This window comes from Calonectris borealis, chromosome 20 (genome assembly GCF_964195595.1).
Source record: "Calonectris borealis chromosome 20, bCalBor7.hap1.2, whole genome shotgun sequence".
NCBI lineage: Eukaryota > Metazoa > Chordata > Aves > Procellariiformes > Procellariidae > Calonectris > Calonectris borealis.
The window spans coordinates 4,746,997-4,766,901 of NC_134331.1; the positions used below are offsets into that span (position 1 = coordinate 4,746,997).

Consider the following 19,905-nt stretch of genomic DNA (forward strand, 5'->3'; position numbering starts at 1 on the left):
TGGCAATTGTCAGCAAAAGGTGGAAGCCTCACCAGAAACTTACTCTGCAAGACTTCCTCTTGATTTGCAAACTAAGGACCAAGGCTATCTGAAAAGAAGAATTAAATATCTGAATGACTGGCTGCTTCGTAGAACCAAATCTCAGCCTTGGTCCTGAGGCAAGAACATACTCAGTGCACTGTATCAGCCAATGCAAATCTTCACCAATTCCTGCACAGGATGGATGTAAGTGGTACCTGATTAGGAGGCACTCTCACCCTCCACTTCCAGCGCTGGTCCTCATTCATTTAGTGTCCTCAACCAAGTCACTGAAGATAACACTTTAAAAACTAGTTTCTGCCTTTCAGTGCTCAGACTAATCAAGCTCATTAAACTTCAGCTGTTTTTTAGGAGGTGAGACAGATCAGCGTACATTCATCCTGTACTCATGATGTGTTTGCTGGGGCACTATGTGGGGTTGCTTTGGAAAAAATTGGTCTTCACATGTTGGATTTGCCACTCATAAAAAAAGTCAAACAGCAGAGACTGTTGAAAGCAAGGAGCTAGGAGTATTTGTCATTAGAGTGATTCCATTATAGTATCCTCCACAATTCAAACTCGACTTTTATTTTTTACTGTGCCAGAAATGTAACACTGTAAAAACATTAAACCCACTCTGTTGAAAACAACCATGTCCCTATCTGGACAGAAGCTGCAGCCAGGTGGAGTGTAGCTACCTTACTCTGCTCCTCCTTGAGAAGGACATCCAGTGACTCCAGCATGAATTGATATCTTAGATCTATCCAACAGGACACCCTTCCTGGTAAGAGATGATATCTTTGCCTCTTGGTCACTGTCCTTATGTACTTATGCAACAGATGACCCTGTTCACCAGCAGGTTATATGCCACTGGCTGGATTGTCAAGTACATCCTTCAGGAGTCCTTCTGACATCAGACAAAGGCAAGAAAAGGAGGATCTGATATAACAGCACCTGCAGGAGTCCTCAAGGAAATGCATGCCAGCCCTTCTGGGGTTAGACTTCATCCATTGACTTTGGTTTTTTTTCCGTAAGACAACACTGGAAGATTCATCCCTACGTCAGGCTGGGAAGGCCTCCTCTGCTCAAAAGCAGAGAAGGGTAGGAAGAGAGAAGGCACTTCAAGCAAGGTTCTGCAGGGGCACAGATAATTTCTGAACATCTGCACTCCCTCTTATTCATTTCTCTGTTGCCATCCTTCCTGTGCCTGTGGCTGTTGGAAGGAAGAAGCCCTTTGTACTAGAGTGACTGCAGGGCCTTGAGCACCATCCTTGCCAACAGAAAGAGGCCACAGAGCAGTGCTGAACAGAGCCCAAGAAGTGCAGTTCACCAGAATTCAGTGCTAGTCTTAACCAGTCAAAGGCTGGGCAATGACTCCATTTAAGACGTCTATCCACTCCCTCTGCTCCCTGTCGTTCTCACATATAAACACAAACTCTCTCATTGGCGTGACCACAGTGATCGCTGGTTTCCTCTTCTTCACCCGGACTCCCTGGGGCAAGCCAGCTCGTACTTCATATCCCTCATCCATCCTTCCAATAAAAACCTGGCCCTGTGCAAATGCATCCTAGAAAGAAGGAAGCAGAAGACAGCCATTAGCCAGTGGACAGTGCAGCTCCAGCAGACACTGTTCTATCCTTTGACGTGGAGCAGGAACTGGGGATGCGTGAAGGGGACACCGATTTGGTGACAGGCAGCAGGAAACACGCTGGAGTTCTTTTTACACTCATGGGCATGCTCAGAAGGAGGAGGTAGGGACCCATCCTTACAGAGCTGGTTGGTGGGTGTTCGGAAGAAGCGAGGAAAGATATTCTCGTGGCTAGAGCAGTGCTAGGAAGCAGCATATTGAGGCTGCCAAGCCTCTTATTGGTATATTGCTCATTTGCCTAAGGTAACAGGCACAATGGCAATAGGGCTGGGAGAGAGTGGGCTATAAACGCTACAGGCAGTAGCAGCTACTTTTAAAAGACTTAGATCTTCCTCACCGCCACAGAGGACAGCAAGGGCCAGAGTTCCCAAACAGCTCAGCTTCAAAGAGATCCATTGACAAGGGAGATGAGCTCTTGAGACTGAGCTTGCTTCAGTCTTGCGCAGCCACTGAAAGAGCAGGATGAGAACAGACCCTTCCTCCCCACCCGACTTCATGAAGGGGCTTGTGGAATAGCGAAGAACACTCCTCTTACCAGTGGATTTTTAAAGTACATCAGTTTCCTTTCTTGAGAATCCAGGCAAAACCAGCGCACCTTAAAGGCCTCCTTCTGCTGCAAGGAGATGTTAGAAGTTCTTTAAAGACCAAGTCCCAAAGGGGAGTTCGGCCTATTCAAGGCAGATCCCTGGACTGCTTAAATGACCGGAGCTCGAGTTCAGTTTCATTCATTCCTGCAACTGGTAACGGTAAAGAGTGTGTGCAGCCCTCAGCTCCCTTCTCCCTGGGTTCAAACTAAACATTTGCATTCAATGACAATCCTTTGGGTAAAGCATGGAAGTTTGGTTCTACCAGTGATCCAAAGTACCAGCATTAAGAAAGTTACAGCAAATGGATTAATTGAAAGCACTGCAGAGAATGATCCCTGGGCCAGTGGCGATAATGAGGAGAGTGTGCAATCAATTTCAGCATTTTTGTTTGGGGGGTTGTCCCTAGCATGACGGGATGCACAATGGCAGGGACAAATGGAAGGTTTTTTAAAAGTGCCAATTCCATCAACTACACTCATCTGATCATTCCCTGAGCTATTCATTGCTCCGTGCTGAACTGAAGGGTCCTCTTCTAGGGCTCACTTCAATTTGAGCAGAATTTAGGCTTCAGGAGAAAAACATACATGCTTGTAGCTGTGAGTATTCTCTGTGCAAGTACCTGCAGGAAGATGTATTGGGACACTAGCACTGAGCTGGGCCGAAACCCCAGCATATTCAATATCAGCATTATACCACTGAACTTTTTAATGGGACTTTCGATCGTGGTTCGCACAGAGGACAGCAAGGCAAGAAGTGGCAATGTTCAAACAAGACCTCAGACCTTTATCTCCTCCTTCAGCAGAGCCTGAAATCTCCCTCTCCTGTTCCAAGGAGTAGTGGCCCAAATACTTTCCCACAAAAACCGAACCAAACCATAGGTTTCACTGTGGAGAATTTGCTCAATCATACTTTGCTGCTATAAGCAGATGTGACTTATGTGCTACTGACTTTAAGAGAAACAGGGAAGTAGGGGAGTCAGCATGTGATGTTCTGTGCTAGCAGGAGCTGCAGTTCTGAGCTGCAGTTAGCAGATACAGCAATCCGTCTAGCGTTGCGTAACAGTACTTTGCACGTCCACTGCCAGCTAATCCATCTTGCTTACTCTTCAAGGAGGATTCTTCTTCCCAGTCTTATTTTCCACACAAAATAAAACATGATTCTAAAGAACGATAGGCTTGAATATAATGTCTTTTATCGACCGAGGAAGCATATAGTCACTCAACAAATTGTTTACTAGTAAATATCATAGAATTATCAGACATTCTCCATCTGGAATAATCCTGTTTGCGTACAGCCAAATATGCACTTACTTTTGGTCCTGTTTTCTCCATATATCCTTCTTTGACATAATTTCTTGTGATCCTGGGTATGAGCTAGGAGAACACAAAGACACAAAAAAAAGTCTGTCTCATTCAAGCTTGCTTTTCTGTTCTGTTTCTGTCAAGCTAATCACCATCAATTTTGGCTTTTGGGGCTTGGGTTTTTTTTGGCTGCTCAGTAAAGGGAAGTCTGAAATAAGAAGGAACATAAGATTTTTAAAAGATTACACTTTATAAGAACCACATGGAGACTTTTAGGCCTTAAATGTTGACTACGTTTTTGCATGTTATCCAGTGGGGCCCTTCTACCTCTTCTGTCCATTCCCAAGACCTATATGCTGCTGTTTGAGCACCTGACTCTGGCAGAAGAAGTGAGAAACTGTTTTCCCATGCTATGTTTGCATAGACTGCTTCAAGCCCTGTTCAGTTCTCACCTCAGGCTCAGGGACAGTTGGGAAGGTTGTTCTGAGATAATGGTAACGTGCCGCCCGAATGGCATTGAACCAGTCAACAATCTCCTAGGGAAAACAGCAAATACAAACATAAAGACAAGAATAACAAGAAGGAATAAGAGGGCTGCCTCTCCAAAATGCCTTTCTCCTTCCTTGTGACCTCTTTGCAAAGATTACTTTCTCCCCAAGGGGCAGAGAGAGTCAGTGACTTGTCTCAGACACCTGAAAAACACTGAGCCTCCAAAAGAATTCAAAAATGCCCCTCCAGGGAGGTCCCAGACAATCTCAGCATGGACAGTCACCCAAGTCTGTGCACACAGGCTTTTTCAATTGATTCAGTTATGGATTGTTTAAAAACCTTTGCACCTGGAAAGACATGAGAACTATGGCAAGGGAAGAAAGAGAAATCTAACAAAACCCGTAAACATACTTCTTAAAATTATCATTGTTTGCTTGGAAATAATGCAGAACAACAATATTTTCTATGCGTGTCAAGAAGGCTTCAAAGAATATAACCACAGAATTGTATAAAACCATTAGGCAGTTACCTTACAGAGGTTTACATATGTGCCCCACTGAGGCCTTAAGACTATTCAGGGTGTGAAGTTGAATATATGCCCCAACAGAACAGGAACAAGATGTTACAGTTATTAGTGTCAAATTCTGCAACTTTCTATATTCCACAAGTCATAGTGACTTAAAATAAAACCAGATCCTGCAGAAACAGGGTATCTCTTCCAAAATATAGATCCAACATCGAAACGTCTTGCTAATTCCAAAATCTCCATGGTATTCACCTTTCCACTTTCGTGATAGACAAAGAGGTTCCTTGTTTGACCATTTGTGTTGTATGTGATCTGCAGCCCATGAACATGTTGGATTTTCTCTGTCTGGAACATTGCATTCAGATTCTCAATGCTGATAATGGCTTTTGGACCTCTGGACTGTGAAATAAAAAGCATCATTGTATTAATGTGCTCGCAGGGAAAGTAATGGAAGACAGATGAGCTGTATGAGAACTAGATCCCTACTGAAGAGAAAGCAGGCATCCTAAAATATCTGAATATTGGATATACCTGAAATATAAAGCCTTAATTACATGCTACATACAATCACTTGCAAAGAGTGACTCCCTTTCCTTGACAAATGCTGGGTTGCTATTTGAGAGGCATGTGTCTGAACTGCAAGGGATGGGATCTATCTCCAGCCTTACAGTTGGAGAACAATTAGCTACACTCTCCCACAGAAGGGAGACATGTTGAGGATGATGCTATAGCAGTTGATGAGACAATATTTTGGTAATAAAAGAGGTAACAGCTGCTAACAGAGCTCTTCTTCATCTTGCTATTCAGCTGCCAATATCCATTTCCTTTGTTCACTAAGCAAAAGGAGGCTGCAAGGTTAAGATAAGGGATGAGGAAAAGGGCTAAATCCAAAAGAGCAATTGCCTAAGATACCACTTATGTTAATGGGGAAACATCTGGGCTGCTCCAAACACGGGCTGCCTGGCTGCAAAACTAGACACAAAGCTATTTATGTTGGCTTTTGCTGGTGAAGAGCAGGGTCTGAGGATGGATGTTGACCAGCTACCTACAGCCAACTCTGGCTGAGGAACTCACTTCTTTGGTGTAGTACTTCATCAGCCCTTCCCTTGCTGATAGGAGAAATCGCCTCTTCTGGAATTGTCTGCTTTCCCGTCCACGCTTCCAGAGGAATCCTTCACGGCTACCTGCAGATCGGACCAAGATAAGCGTCAGAGAAGGGCAGTACAATAGCAGGACTGTTTATCTAAATGGTGATGTGGCACAGAGTTTCAAGTCTCTTCTCCATTTGAGAATTTTCACGTCATATGAAAAAATCAGTGGAGAACTAGAGAGCTGTAAGATCTGAATACACCCTTGTATTTGTCTAAGTGCCTTTTCTTAGGAGCATCTTCTCAAAGTTAGACTCAGAGCAAGGCTTGCACATCCAACAGTTCAAGTATGACAAGCCAACCTTCAAGATCTTCAAAGTTGCAAACATAACACTGTGCTGTCGGCCTTAAGGCTAACACCTTTTCCCTGACAATCCTAACTTTTACCTGCAGAACAAGGATCTTGGCAGACTCGGGTGGCAACAAATTCCTCACGCTCATATTTAGCTCTAATCCACTGCTCTCTTAAAACCCTGAAAGAGGAAAACATGGATAAAGCTGATCTGCCTCTACTCTATTTTCACCAACCAACCAAAGAGACCTGTAGAGGGAAGCAGTAGTTCAATAGCTATAAAGGTCTGCAGCAGTAAATACATCATCAACTTACAAGCAATCACAGGACTGAGGGATGTAATAGTAGGGAGGGACTTTCGCCTCATATTTAGCTTTGGCGCAGAGATTCCCATGCTTCTTCATAAACTGAAATACAAAAGAAGTTACAGTTACGTGTGCAACTACAAAATCAGTACCACGTCATGAACATAAAATGAAACTTGTATCAAAGGGAGCACTGAACTTCTTTCTCAGTCTCGCCATAACTCTCAGTGCATCTCTACATATGTTTATAAATTCTCTTTGGCACTATAGTTTGCACTTTTTAGGTGGCTGAGCCTTTTTCAGTATTTACAATTCTGAACCAGATGGAAAGGAACACAAGATTGTGGTTGTTGATTAAAAGAACAAAAACAAATGAGGAGAAAATATATTTACGATCTCTCTATACCTTCATCTCCTCCTAGACATTAACTGTGATTATATTATTAACAGAATTCAATTGAAAGATGAGAGTCTGAACCAATACTCAAGAAGGGTATGTTGATTACCGAATAGAACATACTATCTGGAAATACCTGTGGGCTTCTAAACCACAATGAAGAGTTACTGTGTGCTATAAAAAAAACATACACTGCAGGCTGTTAGAAACATGATCACACAATTTGATTGAGTAGATCATAAAAAAAACCCCTAAATTTACCCATGGAGTTAACTTGGCTCTGTGTGGCTTTGTTCCTCTGTCCATGGTGGATGACATAAGAATTATGAGGCAAAGGAGGTTATGATGAAATGTGGAGAAAAGTAGGTGAATTACTGCTTTCTCCTTTGTACCTCTATAAGATCGTTCTCCCAGAAGTCAAGCCGAAGGGATTTGACCCTGCTGATTTGAGGAAGATTGCGATGGATTCCAGAGCAATTCAAACAAATGAATATTCCAAGTTTGTAAGAAGCCCACTCTGGATCTAGATACAAACACAGAGAATGAACTAATATATGGGAAAAGGCACAGCACAGGCAAGGGCAAACAAGCACATCTGATGCACAGCCCAGGCTTCACACATAATACATCAAAACCCACTCCACTGTTTATGGCCGTCACTTCACGGTGTTCAGAGGAACATCGGCTTTCCCCAATGAAGAATGCGGCCCCTGCATTTGTAGGCTCTTTCACCGACTATTTGTTTAAAAATTAATGCCACTGTGCAGGCAGCCGAGTGGTGATGTAAAAGCTCAGCTAATTATTAGTCCTGCATGGAAAGCTGCTGTTGCTGAATTAACAATGGAAGGATGTTGTGGACAGTAAGCACTACCGAGAGGACAACAGAGTACCACCACCCAGAGTGAGGACCCGTGTCCACTGCCCACGAAAGCTCCTGCTTTTGCCTGCTGCTGCATCCCCTGAAGCGACCTTGAGGAGTCGATGCTTAGAGGCATTCTGAGTGCAAGACCATTTCCTTAGATAGCCCCTTTCGCCATGTCACCCTGCGCTTCTCCCTTATCACGTCAAACAGAAGCTACTTGTCGTCTTCTTTCAGCTGCTGTAGGCTACCGATCGACCGCTCGCTTCGGTGAGGGTGACTCCCACCTCGAAGGAGCGCTGGGCGCCAGCCCGGTGCGGGCTTTCCAGCAGGCTCTTCGGTGCCTTTCTCTGCGCCAACCCCAGTGCAGAGACATTCCCCCCAGAGCCAGAAAACCACCCCACGCGCTCTCCTCCCCCGGCCTTGTGCACGGTCTACAAATAACTCTGGGGAAGCTGCTGGTGCGCTGAGGCCACTTCCTGTCCCACGCTGTCCTCCCGTGGGGCTCCCGCCGCCGCTCCCGCCCCTGCCTGGCTGAGGAGAGCCGTGTCCTGACCGCCCGGCAGCCCCGAAGGGCCCACCTGAACGGCCACCTCCGGGAGCGGGACCGCGGGGTGCTGCCCGCCTCGGGAAACCACCTGCTCCCGCCTCCTGTGGTACGTGAAGCGAAAGGTGACGACGGGCCCCGCTTTCAGGAACCGAGTGAAACAGAGACCAGCACGCCGGGAGGCTGACCGGGCATGGACAGACGCCTGGACGGCGGCACAGCCCGAGGGGCCCGGCAGGCCCCTCACTCACCCCCGCCTTCCTGTCAGAAACGCGCCGGGCGGGCGCGGGGGGCGGAGGGGAGCGGGGCTGGGCGCGCTGCCGGGCGGAGCCCCCCTTACCTGGCTCCCCGCAGTCGGCGCAGCGGCCATTCCCGGTCCCGGCGGCCCTCTGCAGCTCCAGCAGCAGCGTCTTGTTGCGGTCGCGGTCCATCATCGCCGCTCGGTGCTCGGCGCGGCGCGGAGCTCTGCGGGAGGCTCAGCCCCGGGAGGAAAATGAGGAACTGGAGCGCGGCCGCGGCCCCGGCCCCGCGGGGCGCCCCGTCCCCTCCCGCGCCCCCGGGCGGGCGCTGCTGTGCCGCCCCTCAGGCCGCCTCCTGCCGGCGGCTCCCCCGGAGGGGCGGCTCCGGCCCCGCGGCTCCGCGCCAAGGTCCGCGGCGGCGCCGGGCGGGGCCAGCCCGGTGAGAACCCGCCCGTCCCTGTCCCCGACGCTGCGTGAGGCACCGCGGCAGCCCCGTACCACGGCTCGTTACGAGGCAAGCCTTCTCCTTTGCACAGCACTGAATCAGGCTAGGATAAGCCTCCCCCAACCAGTTACGAGTTTCTGCTGTGAAAATTCATTACTAAGGGTCCTGTTTCCAGGAGGAGGGCTCATCCACGCACCTACAGGTTTGCCTCAACTCCACCTCAGGTTTGTCTCTAAAAACAGTAATTTTAAAAAGCCTGCTAGCTAACAGAACGGCATCCGCTCACCAGGCATCGATCAAAGCATTGATACGCCCGACAGCAGGGGAGTTACGCCTTCCTCGGCGGAGCTCTGCCAGCCTGCGGGTGCTCAACACGGTATCTGAGGAGGAGCTGTGTGACACCAAGGTGCTGCAAGGAAAAAAACCTGTCGGCATAACTCAACACAGGGAAAACGGAGCATGTCAGGATTTGCAAAGCCTAATGAAAATGTCCCTCTTTCAAGATAAAGCCGATGTCAAAAAGTCTGTGACTTAATATTCAGTTTATCTAAGAAAAGAAAAAGACAAAAGAGAAAATTTTAAGGTAAGGGAAAAATTTTCAAGATTAATTAAATCAGAAATAGATGAAAGATATTAAAATATTTTTCATTTTACTACAGTTTCAGGTTAAACTTAGTTTGCATAGTTAACTTGCATTACTATAGTGCACTATAATATGTGATTCTTCTTTAGTAAAGTTTATTACAATCTTGTAAAAACAGTGTAGTTACTTTGCAGATGAAATACTATATTAGAGATGTGTTATCAGTTGAAAGTACCGACACATTTTTTCCATCCTTTCAGGCACTAAATAGCATTGTACCTTTTATTTTTTTTTAAATATTGTGAAGTCATGAAACAAACAGCAACAGAGTATCTGAAAAGTTGAGTATTGTTCAACTACCTACATTAAATCTCTCTTTTTAGCACTTACCCTTTAAGGACTGTGCTATACTACAATATAAACATTGATTTAATTTTCTCCGAAAATCATTTTCTTGCAAGCCATACATTGAAGCTCTTTTGCTAGCTTAATCTTTGTGGTGTCCTCACAAATTCTGTAAAATGTAAGAGAGAATCTGTATGACATTTGCAAAATGTTTATTTATATTCAAGACAACCTATAAACCCACCACCAAAAAACCACAGTGGTCAGTAGCCCCATGATTTTTCTGAGTGTCATACTCAGATGGCTGAGCTTCAGCGTCTTCTGCAACTTGCAAGGGACACGTCCTTCCCAGCCCTCAGCTGTCAAGATACATCTTGCCCTGTTTCAGGACTTTTACAAAGACTGAGATAGTCTTGCTTGTAAAGGGATCTTTCCATCCTCCTACTTCTACTCTGCATTACTATTAATACAGCATATGCTTGCAAGAACACGCCTAAGGCTTAACTGCTTTTTTCTGTATTACTCATGGGATTGTAGAATAACGTCACCTTCATTTACATTCTAGAAAGCAATAGTGGAATGACTGTAAAAAGAAAGAAAAGCTTGAAACTTGACTGAAATTTCCACAAGAACAACATGTTTGTTGTTTTTAAATTATTGTACACCTAGTAATAACTACTGCTTAAATAGGGTGTAGAGTCATTGTGAAACTCCAGGGTTTTTTAACTTCTGGTTTCACTGAATTCTTTTGTTTAGGTAGATTGCAGGCATGGGTTTTGTCTTTTTCCTTTCCAGGTATCTTCAGTCATTCCCAAGATGCCTGAAGCTGATTTTTATGCTTTGGAAGAAAAGGTGTTTTCTGCTCCAAAGAGCAGCACTTCTTTTTTTTTGACATTACACTTTCACACTGTGGAAGCAATGTTGTGTGCCCTACTACATAAGACACATAAGCGAGCTAGATGGGCAGCTTAAAGTACTAAGCAGGGCCCAAACTATTGTAGGAAAACATTTTGAATCAAAGGTAGGAGACTTCCGCAGTACTGGAATGGATCTTGTGAAGCATTTCCTTTCAAGCTGAGTTAATCAAAACCAGCCCCAGATCTCTTTTCCTCAAAACCAGCCCATGCCTCATGGAAACTTGCTTTCTTCTAGCATACAAAAGATGCTCATACTTGATGCATAAAAAGGCAAAGTTGCTAGTTCATCAGAGTTCAAATAAATCATCCCAAGTAGATTATCTTTCATTCAAGCTGGCTTGAGTTGTTTTTATGTGGTAATTGCACACAAGTATCTTATTAAGAAGTGAAATACTTAAATTCCACCTTACCTTTGGACTCCTTTTGGACACCATAGCCTGGATATTCTATTAAAAAAAAATTCTTAAGGCGGTTATTAGAACCAGAGAGTTGACTTCAAAAGTAAGTTGTCTCCCATTGCTTTCTACTTTATATTTTTTAAATTATCAATGAATTTCCTAAAATACTACTACTTTATAGGGCCTGTTTCCACTTTCTGTCGGTCCCCACTGTAATCTAGTTAAATTGAGATTGCCTTTATAAAGCAATGAACACATATACTTTTACCTTTTTATTTTAAAAATTTTTAAAAATTTTTGTTCATTTGCTTTTACAAAAAAAAACATACAGGAGTTGCTTAGACCACTGATACAACAATACAACCCATTAATATTTTAACAGCCACCACTTTATTTCATTCTTACTTGATAATTCTGGGCTCCTGAAAGAGTAAGCTATAAAGATTATTATTTACAACACAGAAGCTTAAAATAATTTACTGTTTTCATAAATACTTCTCATTCCCAAACATCTTTAAGACATGAAAAATGTAAGATGAGAACAGAATGCACTAGAAAATGGCCTTCCTTATCATTACAGAAACAGTGAGGTAAGCGGAGTACCTCTGCATGGCACCAAAGTTTGAAGAACAGTCCAACTGCAATATAAAGGTGGAAATGTACATGGTTGAAATATTTCCATTTAAAAAACCCTTAAACATCATCTTTATGGACTGAAAACATTAAGTCTTAGGAGTCTTATTTTTCATACAACAGAAATATTCAGAATTGTAGCAAAGTCTCACAAATTTATTGTTGTATAAAAACAGATTCGATCACAAATAATCAGGCTGAAGTCTTGTCAAATACAAAATGAAGTATAAAAATAGAACACAATATACAAGACTAGAAGTAGTTAAATATTACTGAAACCAAAAGTAACACTGGAATAATTGTTATTTACAAAATCTTGCCAAATCTTTGAGTCCATCTTGAGCTACAGTAATCATTTCTCTACCTTTTTAGGAGATTAACATGCAGATCTGACAGCTGTAAATAATGGAATTAAATGAATGTATACAAATATATGTACATTGAGGCATAGTGCTTTGTAAAAACTTTGTTACTCTGTCGTTATTGTAAAGACTTGTTTTTAGTCATCTACATTTTAGAAGACGCATCTCCTCCTCTCCCTGCCCCCTCCCACCCTGGAGTATTTAACACTTAACTGCAAATTCAGAAAGAAACAAGCCTATTTTAATAAAATGGTCTCCTCAGAAAAAAGCAACTTTGCTGTGGAAGTTGTGACAGTTGGTCTTTACAAAAGGACTCATGCTATGTGATATACAAATTACAGAGAAAGATAGTATGAAGTAGTCCCCATTGATTAGTTTGTGCATTTAATGTTATAAATGCACTTATTGGACAAGCACCAAACAAACCCACATTTCAGTTGTGGAGAGCAATATCATGACAACAGATATATACATTATTTTAAATACTTATAGAAATTTAATATACAAATGGCTCTGAATATACAATAAAATAACGTGGTAAAAAAATAATAATTAAAAAAAAAAAATCAAACTATGGTGAGAATACCACCATTAGGCACAAAGTATTTCTGGTGTTAGCAATTTTAAGGAAAGTCCAAAGAGAGATCATTTATCATTTGTCTGGGTATTTCAAGATGAATCCCTTCAAGATAATGCAAGAACCTATAAAAAGAAAAATAAAAGTGACTATAAGAGAACAAAGTTATTTCCAAATACGAGGCAACACTTTTATTATTTAAAGAGGCAAACGTTCACCTTTCTTGTCTAGAATTATTTGACAAAATATTTTATTAAAATTCTTAACTACCTTGTAAATTGAAATGTAGCAAGATTTAGGAAAACCAAAACTTACCTTCTCTTAGTCTTCCCTTGCTCTTTAAGCTTCTCAGACCTACAGATACTGCGAAGAGTGGGGAGGTATTCAAGTATGCTGGCTTGCTTATTACCCAGGTTTAAAGGACTTCTGGAAAATACTGTTCTGATGACTGCCAGCCTCTTCTGTGCTTTTTTGTGAATGCTAAAATGGAGAATGAAGCTTTATTGTTTCTTGTTCAAGAATGTGCAGTCCCTATTTTGTTCCTTTAAGATCAAATCCACTCGTTTAAAACTCTTAAACATAATGATGTCCAAAACGGCGTCCCAATGGATTAGATGCCTGCAACTGCTGATCGTGTGCTGCTTACACAGCATCACGAAGCTGCACTCAGAGACAGAAACACGAGGGACAGTAGTTTGTTTGGCCAATGCTCTTAGCTTAACTACAGAGTCTCATCTGGGGAGGTCTTCACAGTCTAGTTATATATGTGAGGTTTAGTACATCTGTCAGACAATGTAACCAAAAGCATCTGTGGTCTCTAAAAATAAGAAGCGTCATACGATTGGTATTTCCAGAATGTCAATATCAGATCCAGTGTATAACTCATGATATATTCGCCAAACTTGGTCACAGGTTAGATGGTTAGCTCCATTTTGACATTCCTCCTTTGGGTACTGGCTTACAGAAATAAGTCTAAGCTATTTTCCTATTCAGACACGTGAATAGGTTTTATTCACCTATTATGCCAATTTCATGTATGATGACTTGTTTATCTTAAAAACTATCTTTCATATCCACACTTGCTAGCAGCAATGTATTCTTTGATCTTTTATAATATATTAAAGGTTATTCTTCGTTAGCATAAATTACTACAAAAAAATTGCAATAATTTTGCTCTGAATTTTGTTAGGTCTTCATCAAGCAACACCTACGCGTTTAATAGAGACTCAATATGACCAGGCACTGGATGAAAAATTTGCATGTCTAGTACTTGCAGAATCCATTTCAGTCCACCTGTCTGTCTTGAAAAAGCCATTCCTTTAGGCTTTTCTTTTTCTTTTGGGGGTAGTGGTGGTGTTTGTTTGTTCATTTCTAAAGTAAATAGACCAGATTAAGGCTACCATTCCTAAATAACATTATAGTTGGGCTATTCAAACAAAAGTGACTTTTTGCAGAGATTGCCAAGCAGTTAATCTAAGCAAAGTGAACAACGTATTCCACTGTTTTGAGACATACTGACATGTTCACCTTTGTATGAATGTGTATACATAGTATCTGAAACAGTCCTACACCCTGTGAAATGCTTTTCTTGACAAATAACTGTATTATATTCCAGAAATATTAGCAAAGTCTTACCTTGAATCAGCCGACTGATTGAAGGACACATAACTTCTTGTGTTTGAAATATGCAAAGTAAGCCCCTCCAGTTGATCACTTTCAGGTGTGTTACTGGTACTCAAAGAGGATTCCAAGTTTTGTGAAATATTAACAGAACATTTGTTAAAACTGAGCGCCTCAATAGCTGCTTTTATTTCACTGCAGCTCTGGGAACTCCACCAATCAGTATTTTCTATACTGAATTCATCGCAAAGACCATTTTTGATTTTGCCATTTGTCCAATTAAATCCTTCATCTTTAGAAAACTCCACTGGTTCCTTGGTGTTAGTTTTTACACAGCAATCCAAGAAAGACATGTGCTCCACAAATTCAGTCAGTGAATTCAGACACTGGAAAACAAGAGCAGACCTTTTCTCATTTGCTGAGGTTTTAGTTTTAATTTCTTTTTCTTCTTTATTCATCAACAGTTTGGATTCCTCTTTATTCACTTCAGCACATGATGTAGGACTATCCGATGGCAAAGTTATGAATTCAGCTGAATAGTTCAGTCCAGGATCAAATAAGTCACTATCATCCAATATATCAAGCCTTTTCTGGTTCTTTGTCTTTTTAGACTTTTTTCCAAGGCTACTTTTTCCAGAGCAATAACTGTTAGTAGATCTGTTTTTCGAAGAAAATACAGATATGGTAGTCCTTTCAAGTATAGAGTTAGAGGCTTCAGATTGGTTTGAAAGAACTTGCACTGGTAAGGGAAGAATAAGTTCAAGATTACTATATATAAAATCCACCTTCTTCATCTGGAATTCTGTGAGAAGTTGCATCAATTTATTCCATTTCTCCATGGTTGTGATTTTGTGCTGTAAAATAGTAATTGTGAAAAATTTATTAATACATTAAAATAATTTTTTAAAAAATAAAAATGTTGTTACAGAAAATCTCATACTCCTGGCTTTGTGTTTATGAGGCAAGGGACTGTTTTGCTTGTGGGACACTGCCCCAGTTCAGATTTTGGTTAGTAACAACAGAATCCCCTAATTTCTACAACAAACCTTTTCAAAGAGATTTGCTTCTAAGAAGATGCTATTCATAGTGATGATTATACTCAATTATCTTGCAATCATTCAAAGTATTAGCTAGTCAACTACAAAAATACCTTAAGAAATGTAAACAGATCTTCTGAAGGCAACAGGATATTCTTAAGGCCAAGCAATGTCTCTACACAGCCCGTATCACATTTTGGAAACTCCTGAAGACATGCATCAGCTTGAGAAAAATCAATCTTGGAATCAGTAGTCTTTTCAGAATGAATTACATGATCTGCTTTATTTGTCTCATCTCCTCCTGCACAAAGATAACATGCTTTACTTGAAAAGAAACAATTGCATCATGAAATTGATTTTTCCCCTCTTTGCCTCAATTCCTTTTATAAAGGATACCATAACTGTTGCCTCTTGCTGCAGTTCTGAATGAATATAGCGACTGAAATTTGTCATCCCCATCCCTGTTCATCATTCCCATTTCATTTCTTTCAGCGTACCAATCTGCCCGCTCTCCCTTCTTTGCAAGTAACCATTTGAAATGGTCTCTTCTTCCTTTTATGTCCCGCTAGTCTCTCTGTCGCTCGCTCACACGCAGTCTCACTCACCCACACCTCTTGAAGATCCTTCCTGTATGCTTTGGGACCAAGTTCTTACCCTTGCTGCCTGCTTGCTAGATGTCCAATTTTTCTCCTTTTTTCAGTTCTGCTTCTTCTAGGTGAATTACCTACAACTCAGCTAAATGGATAAAGAACTGCAAACTCTGAGTTGAAGGAAAACTACTACTGGCTCCCTGCTCTGCCCAATTTTGCTACTGTCCTGGTTTTGGCTGATTTTCTTCCTAGTAGCTGGTATAGTGCTGTATTTTGGATTTAGTATGAAAATAATGTTGGTAACACACTGATGTTTTAGTTGTTGGTAAGTAGTGCTTACGCTAGTCAAGGACTTTTCAGCTTCTCATGCCCTGCCAGCGAGAAGCTGGGAGGGGGCACAGCCGGGACAGCTGACCCAAAGGGATATTCCATACCCTATGACGTCATGCTCAGTATATAAGCTATGGGAAAGGTGGCCAGAGGGCTGTTGCTCGGGGACTGGCTGGGCACTGGTCGGCGGGTGGTGAGCAACTGCATCGTGCATCACCTGCTTTGTATATTCTTCTTATCATTATTATTATTACTACTACTATTTTGTTTTATTTCAATTACTAAACTGTTCTTATCTCAACCCACAAGTTTGTTTTAGTTTGGTGGTGGTTTTTTTTTTTTCTTTTCTTTCACTTTTACTCTTGCGATTCTCTCCCCCATCCCACCAGGGGGAGGGTGAGCGAGTGGCTGTGTGGTGCTCAGTTGCCGGCTGGAGTTAAACCACGACAGCTACTCAGAAGAGGAAAGGGAGATAATTAAGTACCATAATGATACGTAATAAACAGGTGCAATAAAAAGAAAACTTTTAGTTCCTTACGCATATATACAAGGCTTTGAAGTAGCCAAAAAAGCCCCTCAAAACTCTACCCAAATGTTTAGGAGTCTTACAGAAAGTTACCATCTATTCATACATGTCTAAGAATGGTTTGATTTAATCAAATTCATGTTAAAATGGAGAATTTTTTTTTTAATTAAATTAAATCAACCTACCATGATGTGCCAAACATTTGTCTTTCAAGCATCCACCTCCACTTCTAACCCAAAATTGTAAGTAGAGAACACTTCGTCTGATATCACAGTTATTTGTGGTTAACAGAGCAGCTAAGTCTTTTACATCTGTTCGTAGATTCTCAGCCAGACACAGCACTTGAAGATAGCTAGCAGCATTTATCTAAACAGAAGTTAGACAAAGACCACTGAAAACAACTCTTACCAATCAGACTCAATAGTCACACAGAAACAAATTATTCTATTTATGCTTGCAATACATTTTTCCTTTTAATACTGAAGATTAGTTTATTAAATTAGATTACAGTTACATTAAAACCTCGATAGAAAAGCAGAATACTGTACCAAATCTAAACAGGCCACATCAGAGAATTAAGTTAAATTTAGAAATTCAACTCATTAAAACCAAACAAAACACACACATTCTGCCTATGTTCCTGAAACCACATACACCTTGCTTCTCATCACCAGTGAACAGGTTTTAGTGAACTATGTTTACTTTAAAGGTTTTTCTTTCTTTCTTTCAACTCTGCAATCATCTGGTAGTCCAAAAGATTTTCAGTTTCACATTAAAAAAATTCCCCTTCTCAAAGATTAGCTCCTTCTGATTCTCATTTATTTAGATTTTTCATATAATACATAGTTGCAAATAAAACTATTTGCTATACAGAATACTAGTGTTTAGTGTTATTAAAGGTATAACCCATAATATTTCTAGAATAGTTCCTATACTTTTTAATGAACGAATCAATACTGGCATAGTCAGCCTTCAGATCAAAACTATTAGATATATCATCTATGAAATTATTTACTACATCCTAAAAACTAATTTAAGTGATGAAGTGATGTTCTTATTTTAATTCTCTCAAATACTAAATGGTTAAGAAAATAAATCTTCCAGGCTAGTAACAAAAATTCTGCATGGAAAGATAAATACATCCTACACATCCTTGCACAAAACCCAAAGAAATAGTCTTCTGATGAAACAGATATATTACATCAGATAAATATAAACCTACACCAACATTTAAATTTCAAACTTAAATTACCTGACAATTACTTGCTTAGGATGTATCTGCATTTCCAAACACAGACTTACCAAGGAAGGGGTTCTAAAGTTGATCTCTTCAAAACAGCCATCAAACATTAAGCTGAATGTTGGATCTATATAAAGAGATATCAGTGAACTGTCATGATGTTATGTTCAAAACTAATTATTTTCTTTACCCATTAGAGCAACCAGTATCTTTATTCAAATACTAAAATACTTGCTTTATAGTCTCCACTCATTTAATTTTACATCTAGGAGCTGTATTCAACCATCACGATTTAAACCATCTTACTAAAAGAGGCTCTTCTGTCTGTAAAGCCTAATTACTGTAACAAACACTACTCACCGTTGGTAGTAAGAATTACAGGTCTCTTTGCAGTTGCCATGAATGTCTTTATTGCACTTAGAAATCCTGCATCTTCATCAAATATTATATCTACCTATAGGAAACAAATGAAGTGCAAAACATCAATAGCTTTAACAATAGCTACAAGCTGTGAATGCAGTCATACTGTTAGCGACTGAGCAAGACTTAACATTAATACAGGTTTCTTGAACATGCATGGGCAACGACAGCATACAAGCTTCAGGTAAAGGTCAGTTGTTAGCATACAACTCTTTGATCACAGTCTTCCGTGCTGAAGCTTACAAAAATCACAGACTGGCTCAGGTTGGAGGGACCTCGAGGTCAACATGTCCAACCCCCCTGCTCAAGTTGGGTCACCTAGAGCAGGCTGTCCAGGACCATGTCCAGGTGGCTTTGAAATTTGCTTTTTTCTTTTTAATAGAGTTGCACCAGTGATCTGTAGGATCAACCAACAGTTGGCATAATTGCTATACCTCCTTTATTTACTTAAAATTACATTCTTGGCTGCAATTTTGTATTCTTAGTTTAAGACTCAACGACATTTTTGGGCAATATCTAATGTGGGCTTAGATATTGTAATTACTGGGGTGTTAATGGTGACTTTTAAAGTATCTCCGTGCATGTAAGTAGTGTAAATTTATAAACCAACACTTTTGGCATAATCAAAGGAATTAAATTAGCAGAATCCTGCAAACTGTTCTAACAGTGAACAACTGTTGATAAAGAAACTATCATCTATCTTTTAAAATAACGATCCATGGTTAAGAAAAGTACTCATGAGGATGAAATCATCAAACATTCAATTAATTTTTAAGAAGTTGACAATCCTCACACTTGAATCTACCTAGAAGTCTCAAGGACGAAGGGGAAAAAAAAGTTAAGCTCCTTAAACATAATGGTATGACATATTGCTCACATCAATATATTTCACATGAATTTTACCTCTTCAAAAAGAATGAGAGATGTTGCACTTTTTCTGTTGTGTTCTCCTCCTTCTACTTCTTTGTTTATTGACTTAATATGAGCATCTTTCTTTTCTTCATGTGAATTCTGAGTATTTCCTGTACATGGGCAAAGAATTGAGCAGGAAGTAAAGGAGGACGGAAACCATTTAACGTGCAATCTATAGACACTCGTTTCAAAAACATCCCATGTGTAAACTGCTTAAGAAAATCTACACTGACACGAAAACTTAGAAATCTGACCTACATCCTTTTCTGTGTCTCTTGTTTAAAAAAAATTGCAAGAAATTTCTTGGGAATTCAACACTGTTTGGTGAAGGGCTGACTATTTATAGAATTAATTCTGCACCTAACCTGTTTGTGACCTATGATGTCTCAGGGGCACGGAGTAGATAAGTCCTTCAGGACAGTGCAATATGACTGTCTGAAAAGACAAGGACTAGACCCAATTACCCCAATTCAATCCAGCACTTTGCTCATGCATTCCTCCGTACTGTCTGTGCAAAAACACTGGGTGTCCAAATACATTATTTCCTCTCTAAAAACTTGTCTTTAAGACTTCCCGATCCCATGAAACATTTAGAAATATACCTTCCAATATTA

General features: G+C 40.9%; 3 protein-coding genes across 4 annotated transcripts in view; 1 reads left to right on the forward strand and 2 right to left on the reverse strand.

The window, feature by feature from the left end:
* Positions 1–585: 585 nt before the first annotated feature.
* ADAP2 (ArfGAP with dual PH domains 2) lies at positions 586–8,726 on the reverse strand. Of its 2 annotated transcripts, XM_075169581.1 has the most exons (10): positions 8,458–8,726; positions 7,104–7,234; positions 6,325–6,416; positions 6,105–6,190; positions 5,644–5,753; positions 4,822–4,968; positions 4,007–4,090; positions 3,564–3,626; positions 2,202–2,279; positions 586–1,585 (listed from the first exon to the last, which is right to left on the reverse strand). In XM_075169581.1, exons 1-10 carry the CDS (start codon positions 8,549–8,551, stop codon positions 1,367–1,369), a joined length of 1,104 nt encoding a protein of 367 aa, XP_075025682.1. In that variant the 5' UTR covers positions 8,552–8,726; the 3' UTR covers positions 586–1,366. The 2 variants fall into 2 exon arrangements, with proteins under 2 accessions (XP_075025682.1, XP_075025683.1); XM_075169582.1 differs by lacking the exon at positions 8,458–8,726 and having other exon boundaries at positions 6,973–7,221.
* Positions 8,611–11,363, forward strand: TEFM (transcription elongation factor, mitochondrial). The gene is given in 4 exon segments (XM_075170126.1): positions 8,611–8,623; positions 8,963–9,327; positions 10,486–10,683; positions 10,685–11,363. Coding segments are annotated over 4 exon segments (699 nt in total). The 3' UTR covers positions 10,808–11,363.
* Positions 11,364–11,812: 449 nt separating this feature from the next.
* The window catches only part of ATAD5 (ATPase family AAA domain containing 5), an 18,283-nt gene continuing 10,190 nt past the window's right edge, over positions 11,813–19,905 (reverse strand). The window contains 9 exon segments of the mRNA XM_075170127.1: positions 11,813–12,741; positions 12,932–13,096; positions 14,252–15,090; positions 15,387–15,574; positions 16,905–17,085; positions 18,022–18,086; positions 18,320–18,413; positions 19,283–19,500; positions 19,657–19,726. Of these exon segments, the coding sequence (XP_075026228.1) occupies positions 12,663–12,741; positions 12,932–13,096; positions 14,252–15,090; positions 15,387–15,574; positions 16,905–17,085; positions 18,022–18,086; positions 18,320–18,413; positions 19,283–19,500; positions 19,657–19,726 (1,899 nt within the window). The 3' untranslated portion in view covers positions 11,813–12,662.